The sequence below is a fragment of the Pungitius pungitius genome, chromosome 16, assembly GCF_949316345.1.
Source record: "Pungitius pungitius chromosome 16, fPunPun2.1, whole genome shotgun sequence".
Taxonomy (NCBI): Eukaryota; Metazoa; Chordata; class Actinopteri; order Perciformes; family Gasterosteidae; genus Pungitius; species Pungitius pungitius.
In genome coordinates, this window is record NC_084915.1 from 12,553,076 (window position 1) to 12,564,616 (window position 11,541).

The following is an 11,541-nucleotide window of genomic DNA, read 5'->3' on the forward strand; positions in this document are numbered from 1 at the left end:
CGCTTTTTTTCCGTTGTTGCATTCGAGCCACTTCACGCACAGACCCTTTGAAAACGATGTACGGCTTAAGTTTGGTGCCATCGGCCCTGGCAGCCAGGATCACTGTGAGGTGGCTCCTCTCATGCCCTGTAGTTTTTAAAGCCACGCTTTTGGCCCCTCGCTGGTCCACCGTTGTGGAGGACAGCATGTCAAACCAGACTGCTGTTTCGTCCATGGCAATTATGTCTCTCTCCATAATATTTTTGGAGGCGATTACTTTTCCCACGTGGTCAATGTAGGAAAGCAGCTTTTCAACCACCCGGTCTGGGTCTTTCTGAGACACCGTTGTACGTCTCCTGACTGAAAACTCATTGCGCTCCAGAAATCTCTGGAGCCAGCCCCTGCTTGCCACGAAGCTACAGCCTCCACTGTCACTCACGGAGGGAAATATTTCCAAAGCTTTATTTTGTATCATCTTTCTAGTTACCCTAGAATGCCTATCGCGGACTGAAAAAATCCATTCGACCAGGCTGGTCTCCATATCCAGGCTAACTTTTTTCCTACCTCCACCTGCTAGTCGGGCTCTGTTCTTTTTGGTCGCATTGAATCCGTTCTTCTGCTTCTTCCAATATCGAATTTGTTTTGGGTCTATATTAAACTCCTTCGCTGCCTTTTCTCCCGAATGTTCTTCTGCGAAGTTTAAAACCTTCTCTTTGAATTGTATGTCGAATTTTCGCCTTGGCGCCATAGTGCACTGCTTTATAGGCTACGATACGTGCATTTAGGCTAAACAATAACACATTTTTTACCCCCGGCCTGTATTTGGGGCCCGGCCACTATCTGAAGCCCGGCCTCTAATTGAATCCCGGTCTTTATTTGAGGATTTACGGTAAAATATAATATGTTAATCTATCTTCAATATTTACGAATAAACTCTGACGCCTTCATGTCTGAAGGCAGAGTGAATCGATGGGATGGATGATTCAGGTCTGCTTTCATAACTATCGCGATACGTGTGACGTGAGATCTCGCCCATGCATTAAACTGCAAGAAACCCCGTTTAGCCTTCCTTTCTCAACATGGCACCGAAGGTGAAGAAGGAAGGTTTGTCAATCTGATGATTTTGAATCAATTATTCCTTTAGTTCACACTAATATTTCATGTAAGATACGTCAAATATCCCCGAAATGCAATGATAAACTGAAGGTGATATCTGTAAACGTATTTTATTGCTCGAAACCGTCTAAATAGACCGATTACACGGATCGTCTCTGCGGCATGTTGCGTTATCCTAGAACGTGATGCTACGCTAATGTTAGCATTGACTGCTCTTACAAACGCTGTTTATCTCTGCTCATTATTATATATATGGTGGTCTGTCTTAACTGTATTACGTTCACGGTTCGATAATTCTAAGTAAACCGTCGTACTAACCGAACGTTAGATATTTTGTATTACGCTTATCTCGTAGCAGTTTTGCGATGTTAGCATTAGCTGCGGCTCAGCTGTGTTTCAAAACGTGACTGATAAAGATGGTGGTTTTAAGAAACGAATACAATTTTCAAGAACCAACTTTAGTTAGAGAATGATTTCGACGTTGGCCATTTTGTGAGTTGTATATTATAGAGGTTAACTTAATTCTAGGTGTTTTCCGCTAGTGCTAGCCATGTGAGTGGAGTTAACCTCGTAACATATTGGTTGCGTATTGGAAGTAGTTAGTGCTTTCAGTCACTTTCATTGATTCGATTACTCACTTATTTAAATCTGCCAGATTTAATCCGGAGTGGCATAGAGAAGGGAAACTGAATGACATATTTTTTAAATGGTTGTACATTTGCTCAGCTCTAAACATAACAGGCGACTTTTTGTCATTTGGAATACTCTTACGTAGTAATTTACATGTTGAACTGAAATGCATGTCATATGTAGCTTTAAACCTCCCCACGTGATGTCCTATCAATTCACCAGCTGGAGAAGCATCAAGGGCGTTACTAGACCAAAAGTCCAATAAAGTGCATTTGTTTTTAAGCTGTCCCGGCCAAGACTGAGGCCAAGTCAAAGGCTCTGAAGGCCAAGAAGGCTGTGCTCAAGGGTGTACACAGCCAGAGGAAGAAGAAAATCAGGACTTCTCCCACCTTCCGTCGCCCAAAAACCCTTCGCCTGCGCAGGCAGCCCAAATATCCCCGCAAGAGTGCTCCTCGCAGGAACAAGTGAGTTGCAGTGACTGCATGCTGATTAAAAATGAGATTTGATCTGGTGCACATGATGTTGGATGCGATCAAAGTATGAATAAGTATGATTCCAGCCTTATCTGCTGATGCACCGAATATCTTTGTCTTGCATTATTTAATCCGGTCTGTTGACTTAAAACAGTTTGGATGGTCTATTAACCTAACGTTTATTGTTCTGCTGCAGGTTGGATCACTATGCCATCATAAAGTACCCCTTGACAACAGAGTCTGCCATGAAGAAGATTGAGGACAACAACACGCTTGTATTCATTGTGGATGTCAAGGCCAACAAACACCAGATTAAACACGCTGTCAAGAAGCTGTACGACATTGACGTCACCAAAGTCAACACACTCATCAGGTAGAAATCTTAAACCTGCTTGCTGCTGTCAGGACTGATGGCAGTATCATGCCCTGTGATTAGTTTCCTATACTGCTATTTCATCATTCAAACCAAAACGGCAATCTGGTTGTTTACAAAAAGGTCAACAATACATAGCCACAAATGGCTTGTTTCCTTTTGTGAACCTAAACTTAATTAACCTTTCATTATTCAGGCCTGATGGTGAGAAGAAAGCGTACGTTCGTCTCGCACCAGATTATGATGCGTTGGATGTTGCAAACAAGGTGAGGCTTCAATAATTCAACAGTAAAGCAGTTGCAAGTACTGTGCAATTGATGTGATTTTTTTTTATGTCTGAATGTCAATGATGCATTCAAAGGAACCACTGATGCAAACTCCTGCAGATTCGGAGACATTCACTCTGATGATCCTAAAAGTAATGTCTGCTTTTCTTTACAGATTGGCATCATCTAAACTGTGGCTGAAGAGACTCGTGGAAAAATAAATATTTGTATAAACTACAAGTAAATCAGTGTTGCTTTGTTTTGTGCTCATAAGTATTTTATCTAAGCATGATCACTTTCAATGTATTGGCCTTACGCTAAACTTGGATGTAACCCACGGTCGGCAGCTATAGAGCATAGTGGTGACAAGTCTAGATCGCCTCACTATGACAATTTCTTTGAGGAAAAGCAGAAATGTTTAGATGTCATTACGGCATTTACTAAAAAGCGTCAGGTCTGTTATATGAAATGTAGCTGGTAATTGTCATTTTAGTTTAAACAGTAATGTAGCACCTGTACTAATGGAAAATGAATTCATCCATACATGAGTTATGTTTACTAAAGGCTTTTCATTGTGCAGAACTTAAACTTCAGTGTACATAATGCAGTATAAAGTCAGGGATTTGTAACAGGTTACAGTTCTTTAGCATAAGTCATTTACGTAATTAACTTTGGCATTTCAGCTATAAATCACTTCAGACTTTAAAAGAAACATGTTTTTAAAATACAACTCAATGAACATGATTTCATACATTACTGAAAACATACCCGTTAACAGTGATACTGTTTGATTAATCAAATGTTCTACAATCTGAGCTAATTTAGTTATTAAACTGAATGGCGCAGAGATATGGATGCTCATTTAGTTACATAAGCAAGTGTCCCGTTATAAAAGGAGAGATGCAAGATCAGTACAAAGTTATCAAGATTGTATAATTGCCACAGAGGCAAGGGCCACAGCATATTTGAGGTGAGTTCAGCATCAAGGTCAACCAGATATACTCCTTTAAGGGACCAGAAGACACCATTGCATTTACTCAACTTTTTAATAAAAGGTGATTGTATTGATAATTATGAATATCCCTAAGAGAAGGAGAGGGAGAAACAAAAGAAAACTAATAATAGTATCAGTAAATATAACAATGATAATAGCGGTAATACCAGAAATATGACTACTTCCACTTACAGTAATGTATGTCAGCTGTATAAACCTGTACCATATTGCTTACATTCAATCACATTGCTGTGAGAATGAGGGATCCTGGTTATGAGAGGAAGGTTCGGACCGTGCCTTTAACCAGGCCTCTGCAGATGGGGCACTTCCGTAGCGATGGCGCACACTCTTTGCACACCACCAGATGTCCACATGGGATGAAGACAATGTTGACTTCTTTATCCATACACACCTTGCAGGTACGCTCCTCCTGCAGGCGCCGCAGCTGCTCCTCCATGGGGAGGTCTGCAAAGAAATGGAGTCATTAGTCCTAAACACGTTGATACATTCCTGCTAGTCTTATTTGCGGTACGGCGTCAGAGGACCCGTGGTAATCAAAAACTCATGGAGAGATTCTACATTAAAAAAAGTTCTTATGTCTCATTGGCTGAATCAGCAGTCCATACATAATAAATGTTTTGTGTAACATTTAACTTTAGAAATGTTGCATCATGGGGTCGATATTGAATAAATGAAGTTACAAAAGGCTTCAGTTTGAAAAATTAACTTTGCAGAAAGTGTCCTAATACCTGAGAGATCTTGGCTTGGTGATGCAGCTTCGTTTGATTGGGCTGAAAATATGGAGTACAACATGTCTTAGAATGGAAACTCAAGCATAGTGTATAAATACTCATACAAAAGTATTAGCATAAATAATTAACAAATGGAAAGACTACAGTACGAATACCGTAAACATTATATTTAAGTAGACTAACTAAATGCACCTAGTTAAATTCCACCACAGCTAAACCCAGGGCGAAAGGTTGTTTACAAGAGCAGATATTTTCATACATCAAGCTTTAATATTTTGCTCTCTAAATGCACCAGATTGCTTATTTGATTAAACTTTGAATTGTATAAAATCTTATCCCAAGGGATGTCACATAATTTGATAGTATAGGTTGACATACAAGTCCATCCTTTGTTAGTTAGACAGGTAAATTCAACAACGGCGCTGTGGCAGAGACGTACCCATGAGATCTCTGAGCAGGTGCACATCGTTTTTCTGGATCCAGTTGCGAAAGACCTCGGCCGCAGCGTTCCCCTTGGTGAGAACGAGCTCTATCAGCTTGGCGTTTTGCAGCTGAGCCGACGTCTGGGCCTTCAGACCGCCATACTCATCGGGAGCTGCAGGTCACCAGGGAACAGTTAGTCACAAAACAAAGGATACAGCTGAACGGTTTGGTTTATTTGCTTTAGTTCAGCTTTGGGAAATGTTCCATTTATGATGAGAAATATAACTAGATCATGCACTCAAAAGAACCAATTAGCGGCACCAGATAACATTTCAAACTTGTAGTTACACACACACACACACACAAGGGATTAACACAAGAAAAAATAAACTCACACAAAACGTTTTGCTCTCTTAAATGCTCCAGCACCGGCTCCACACTCTTCAGACGCTGGATCAACGTCGCCTGGTGTCTCTTCACAAAGGTGAAACCGTCTGAAGCCAAAAAGGAGGAAACTATGGAATTAATTCTAACGTTCACTGGCGCCGGAACTCATGCTCATTCATTTTCATGATAACACGCGGCAGAGACCCTCTGCTGTACCTGATGCCATCGCCTCCGCCATCATCTCTCGCTCCTCCTCCCGTTTCTGGTCCTCGGCACTCAGCAGGTCAAGAACCAGCTCCTGGACCGTTCTGTAGTTCTCACCGCTGGTGAGGATCTTGCTTTGGACCGTCTGCTTGACGAGACCTCGCTCAAAGCCCATCTCTAAAGCAGACTTAATCACGGGGGTGTTCATCATGACGGCGTCCTCGGACCGCTCCTCTCCTGGACCGAGGTGAACCACTGAGAGGAGGAGGGGAGGGGGGTGTAAACACGTCAGGCCGAGTCATGCGACTTCTCATTCCTATGATGAGGCTAAATGTCTGTTTGTACACAAAAAGTGTATTTCTCTTGATATCATATTGTCTCAAACTCACCAGGTGGATCCACAAACTCTCTGGAGCTGCTGTCACCATTAGCTAAAAGCTTTTGGGGAGAAGAACAGACAAATAAGCAAGTTTTAATGAGTTGTTCCATGCCAAATGCAAGAACCGATGCCGGAATATTACAAGCCCTCTATTTACCTGCTCGAACAACCGAGGGAAGCGAGCCTGAATCTGGTGAACAAACTCTTGTCCTTTCTCCTGTATCAGATATTCACACCTGAAATGGACCCACGGTACAAGATTACACACATTTTCAAATGATCAACCTATTTCAAAAAAAAAAAAAAAAAAATGCGACAGGGTTTACCGTGGGAACCATTTTGCGTGTTCCACCCACGGATCATCTCCCGACTCCCAGCATCGTAGGCCTCCATCGCAGCAGAAACACTTGACATCATCGTTACGGCCTTTTGGGAAAACAAAATGCTTTCAGTATGACTCGTGGCTTAAAGGGTTTCCGTAGAAACTCTCTTATGCTTCTTAAGACTGCTAGCACCCAAACTGAGTACAGAATGTTAAAATCTTTTATTTGATCATTTGTTTGAAACGTTCAGCAGTGAACTGATTAGAATTTGAAAACGATATTCGGTAGTATGTTTCTCACCAAATGATTTCATTCAGGACTTTCCAGTTGAAGTGAAAGAAAACATACATGTGCTAATTCTGATACACACCTTTCTGCAGTGGACACCCCCCAAATGGGGGAAATAACTCTTTTGGACTTTCGGGAGAATAGTTGGAACAATCTATCATTTTCTCTTCACAAAGGACCGAATGAACATAATTTAAATCCAATATGCACCCTCCTTCTAACCGTTACATTCAGTCTGATAAGATGGTCTCTTTGATATTGTCCGTACCAACGTAGTAGAAGCCAGCTTTAGCCAGCTGGTCCGGCCTGACGGGGATGCGAGCAGGCCAGTTGACAAAAGTGAGCAGCCTCTCATCGCTCTGCTGCATGGCGGGATTAGACACATTATTGAGGGCTGCGGCTCCTGAGGACAGCTGAGAAGCCACTCCCCCGGACGTAGACACGGCTGTTGCCACGTTGTCGGCTCTCTCCCCGCGCACAAATCGGCAGTTTGGATAATGCCTCTGGTGCTCCGATACGGCTCGGTCCCCCGGCTCCCAGTTACTCAACTGCAAATACAAACAAAAACTTCTGCTGACAGTTCTGTAATACACACTCTTTGTTAAGGTTTGCTCACCAGATGCCTGTCAAAGAATTGTGGGAATACAAACAAAGTGTCATTCACAAGTAATAGGTTAAGCAATACTAGAGGTACTACATAAATGTAGAGCAGGACTAAATAAAACAATACAATGTAAAGATTTAAAAAAAGATTAAAAATCTGAAAGGTATGTTTTGAGACAAAATCCTCTGATCCAAAGCATCTGGTAAGAGCACGCCCTTAGTGACAGCCCAGAGATCTCGCTCTCTTCATCTATTTGTCCATTTGCTTGGTCCACTGATGGTACACACCTGTCCACCGCAGCTGAAGCAGGCCACGCGGTCGCCCTGGCCCAGGTAGTAGAAGCCGGCCTTGGCGAGCTCACTTGGAGTTATAATGGAGAGAGTCCACGGGTGGAAAGAGTCCAGGCGGTCCTGCTCTCTGCGCTTGCTGGGGTTGTGGCATGTTGGTCTCTGGTGGGACATGTCCTCTACGCCCCGAGAGCTGAGCGGGCTGGAGGGCGGTGGAGCGGAGAAGCCCATGTTGAGGTAGCCTACTGGCTCTTCACCTTGGCTCACTGCCGGGTTAGGAGCCGCTGGGCCTGGAGCAGAAAGCTTCAAGAAATGGAAAAGAAAATTAAGATTCTCCTCACCTACCTTAATGTAAGTGGGAAAGGCCACTAGTGTAGTGAAAAATAGACCCCCCTCTATAAATTAATCTCATATTTTTAGGAAACCTTGACAGATCTTACTGGTACGGCTGGGGCAATGCGCAGTGGGGAGAAGGCGGAGTGAGAGGAGGAGAGCAGGTTGGTAGTAGACGGGAGGCTCTGGATGAAGGAGCAGGTGGGAGAAAGCTGTCTGTGCTTCTCTGTTGGACAGTCGCCGGACTGCCAGCCCTCTGCCGTCACGTTACACCTGAAACACTGGACGCGGTCGCCCACGCCAGTGTAGAACCAACCCGCCCTCGCCAGACTGCGCTCAGTGACTCCCGAAGCAGGAAATCGAGCGAAGGTAGAAAAGCGGAAGAGCTCTGGGAATGAAAACAACATCATATTGAGACATTTCCTTGAACATATCTATTATACTGGAAGGTTGAATAAAATGAAGGGAGAGAATCAAATTAACTTGTACCTGATGAGTTATCATATTGCAGATCCGCAGGAGACCCGTTGCGAAACAAACCCTTCAAAAACTGGTTGTTTTTGAGTTGAACAAGAGTTTCCATTTTGGAGTTTAAAGTTTTAGAAATTGGAGGGCAAAAGAGATGTCCTTCAAGGGAGAGGGGTTTGAGAAAACCCACGGTCTCACTTTCTCACACATAGACTCACTCATACGGCAACATCAACATATTTAAATCAGGGGGAGAAGTGGGTTTAACTCAAAAAACAGAAACAGAGAAGAGTTAGTCAAATAGAAAGTCATGCCTGACTAAGTGCGAAACTTAGTGAAAAAGAAACTGAACTACCCGTCCAACAACCATCATCACCACCACATGCCCTACATATAACCGAGGGCTATTCTGTACACCTGGATTCCATTTACTTGTATCTAGTATTGAGCACTACCTCTTCAATAAACTCTTCAGTTTGAGTCAAAGTTGTTTTACATCCAACCAAACGCATGTGCTGTAAAGGACAGGCATTTAAAAAAAAAAAGCGTAATTAAAATGCATCAATTATTATATTATATCACCCTGGATCCGTACACATTTTATTATATAGAAAATGTAGATCAGACATGACTAATATATTATGAAACCATTCAAACATGTGATTTGTGACCATTAGTACGAACATAAACAAAATAAATCAAGCGCGCGGACACACACAGACCATGGGATATGTGCTCTCAATCCCCTCCCCCCATCTCGGACATCCCTTTTGTAGGCGTCTAAGCAGCCATAATCAGATACTAAAAAAACAGTAAGAAAAATGTAATCCTTCTTCGGAAGGATAATGGATGTTCCTCTTTAGTTTAACAGCAGAGGACCTGTAGACATAAAGAAAAAACAAAGATAGAACAATGTTCAGCTGTGTCCATGTCCAAAATTCCTCATGAAGGATTCGAACCAATTAGAGCACTACTCTTTAAATTTATAAAATGTAAGAAATAATACAGGAATCTGTACAATTAGCAGTGTTTTAATCCAAGCAGGTGAAGCTTAAAAATCGATCAATAAATCTGACAATTATTTCAGTGATTTCATTATTTATTTAGTAGGTAAAATATCAGAAAAAAAGGTGACTAATGTTGAAACACAATTCCCAGAAGCCAAGGTGTTTTTGTCTGAGTAACTGTGCAAAAGCCTGAAGCAGTAAATCCCCACATTGAGAACGCTAGAAACAGTTCCCCTTTGACCTACAAGCCCCGCCTCCCCGTGTACGGTAAATGTATTCAAACTTCATGCCGCCTGTTTATAATGCAGCCCGTGTGTTATGGATGTTTATTCTCAAAGCAAAAATCACTATTACCCCCCAAAGACATTATCAGGAATTCTTCAGACTTCATAAAGTATTTCCAGAGCAAAAGATGAGTCCTCACGTTAGCTTAAGCATACAATTATTTATTTTGGCTCAGTAACTTTTGGCCACTTCTTAGTGGCCATTTCATCAGAACAGACAAATAGATCATTTAGCTAAGCAACGTTAATTTCCTGGGGAAAATAGCATTCGTTTTCAAGTCAGCAGTGCTTGGATTTTGTTTCCAAGCCGGACGTGCCAGGTACTTTCCATAAGAGCCTATGGTTATTTAGGTTACGTCATCGGTAGATCATTTAAACAAACACTTCCGGTGTTCCAGCTCCGGTTGCGTTGTGATGCAACGCCTTCTCACATATCTAAAATGATATTCGTGAATATTAAGCAGGTTCATTGAATATATTATAAATGTGTCGCTCCAGTAAAGCATTATTTAAATACATACACTTAACCTAGCTGACGTTTTTAGTTGCCGAATAACATTCAACGCCCAACAGACACCGGGTTGATATCAACGGACATTAGCTTGCTTAAGCTAGCGCTTTCTAACGTCACAAACGGTAACTACCGTGAGTCATTAGTCCGTGCGGCAGCACGCAGGAAGGAAACCGCTTTGTTCGAGTGACACCTCCAGAGGAGACATCATAAAGGCCAGTCGTACATTAGTCAGACTCTACTCACCTCGCTATTCAGTCGATCCGGAAAGTCCCAGCATCGACGCAGCTTCTCTTTTTTTTTGCCAAAGACGTAACGCCTTCTCTGTCTACTTCCGGTTGTCCGCTAAATGAAAATCGAAAAACATAAATACGATTTTTGGTTCATTCTCAGTCTTACAAACTGGAACTTAATAAGGATACATAACATATATATACACACGGTAGGTGCCGGTGATGATTGTATTACTACTGCAAACAGAGTTATTATTCCAAACAAAACTGGATTGCATGAAATGCACTTTTATGTAAAACGCAGATCAGCATCGAAACTTCAAAAGCCAGCTTATTTTAGACCTGATTATCTCGTACGGGTGTGTATGGATGTATGGAGCAACGTCCGTATAATGATGTCCAGATTGTACATTACGTTACGAAGTTACCGGACCATCAAATTTGAAATTAAATAGAAGACAAGAAACCTGAAGCGTTACAACTCCGTAATAGATATTCCTATTTATTACATAAAAATTGTAATCAAAAGGAATATATTTGAACGGACCATCATTTCCTTCAACTGTTAACATACATTTACAATGGTGGAAGAAGCACTATCTTTGACTTGAGTAGATGTAGCAATATCGCTCAGTTAAAATATTCTACTAGGTAATTGTAATCCAATATTTCACACTAAGAAGGTGTAATTTAATAGTTTAGTCTATAGCAGATAATCCTATAAACTGATCACTTTATGAAACTACTATTCATATTTTGTTTGTAACATTCCAGATGTCAGATAAATGTAGTGGAGTTAAAGATTCAATATTTTCCTCAGACATGTAATGTATAAGTATAAAGTAGCATTAAGTAGGGCTGAAGTACCTTAGAAATGACCTAAATGAAACGAATAAATGAACTTAGACCTTCCATATGTTCAATACAATTTTAACATTGACATTTTTTGTCACTCACAGAGCTAACACTGATAATATTCATATGAATTATACTGTGTAAACTACTGAAATTATAGCATTCTGCCTTTGATTTAGCTTCTCTGAGAATATTAAAGCTAAAATAGTATCACAAAGAATAGACGGGATACTTACATGAAAGCCTGGATGAAGGCCAGTCAGACGGTAATGAGTCACGTAAAGACATCATTCGGTCCCTGTGGTTGGAATCTGAAATAGTCAACGTAGTGGTAGTCCCCTGATGCCACGCCCCCTTAACTGCGTCAATCTA

At 41.5% G+C, this 11,541-nt stretch overlaps 2 protein-coding genes and 1 non-coding gene across 4 annotated transcripts; 2 read left to right on the forward strand and 1 right to left on the reverse strand.

Moving 5' to 3' along the window:
* The first annotated feature begins 945 nt into the window (after positions 1 to 945).
* On the forward strand, positions 946 to 3,082 carry rpl23a (ribosomal protein L23a). Its single transcript, XM_037466824.2, has 5 exons — positions 946 to 1,083; positions 2,009 to 2,189; positions 2,395 to 2,571; positions 2,768 to 2,837; positions 3,013 to 3,082. Exons 1-5 carry the CDS (start codon positions 1,059 to 1,061, stop codon positions 3,025 to 3,027), a joined length of 468 nt encoding a protein of 155 aa, XP_037322721.1. The 5' UTR covers positions 946 to 1,058; the 3' UTR covers positions 3,028 to 3,082.
* On the forward strand, positions 2,235 to 2,303 carry LOC119215989 (small nucleolar RNA Z17). The gene has a single exon (XR_005120085.1). It is a non-coding gene; the product is annotated as a small nucleolar RNA Z17 (small nucleolar RNA).
* A 221-nt stretch (positions 3,083 to 3,303) lies between the features above and the next one.
* birc2 (baculoviral IAP repeat containing 2) lies at positions 3,304 to 11,423 on the reverse strand. 2 transcript variants are annotated; one of them, XM_037466821.2, is made up of 15 exons: positions 11,406 to 11,423; positions 10,328 to 10,426; positions 8,301 to 9,158; positions 7,919 to 8,199; positions 7,479 to 7,781; positions 6,856 to 7,135; positions 6,303 to 6,402; positions 6,134 to 6,212; positions 5,987 to 6,035; positions 5,610 to 5,852; positions 5,402 to 5,500; positions 5,023 to 5,178; positions 4,581 to 4,622; positions 4,244 to 4,296; positions 3,304 to 3,920 (listed from the first exon to the last, which is right to left on the reverse strand). In XM_037466821.2, exons 3-15 carry the CDS (start codon positions 8,392 to 8,394, stop codon positions 3,909 to 3,911), a joined length of 1,791 nt encoding a protein of 596 aa, XP_037322718.2. In that variant the 5' UTR covers positions 8,395 to 9,158; positions 10,328 to 10,426; positions 11,406 to 11,423; the 3' UTR covers positions 3,304 to 3,908. The 2 variants fall into 2 exon arrangements, with proteins under 2 accessions (XP_037322718.2, XP_037322717.2); XM_037466820.2 differs by lacking the exon at positions 11,406 to 11,423 and having other exon boundaries at positions 3,304 to 4,296; positions 10,328 to 10,444.
* Between the last annotated feature and the right edge of the window lie 118 nt (positions 11,424 to 11,541).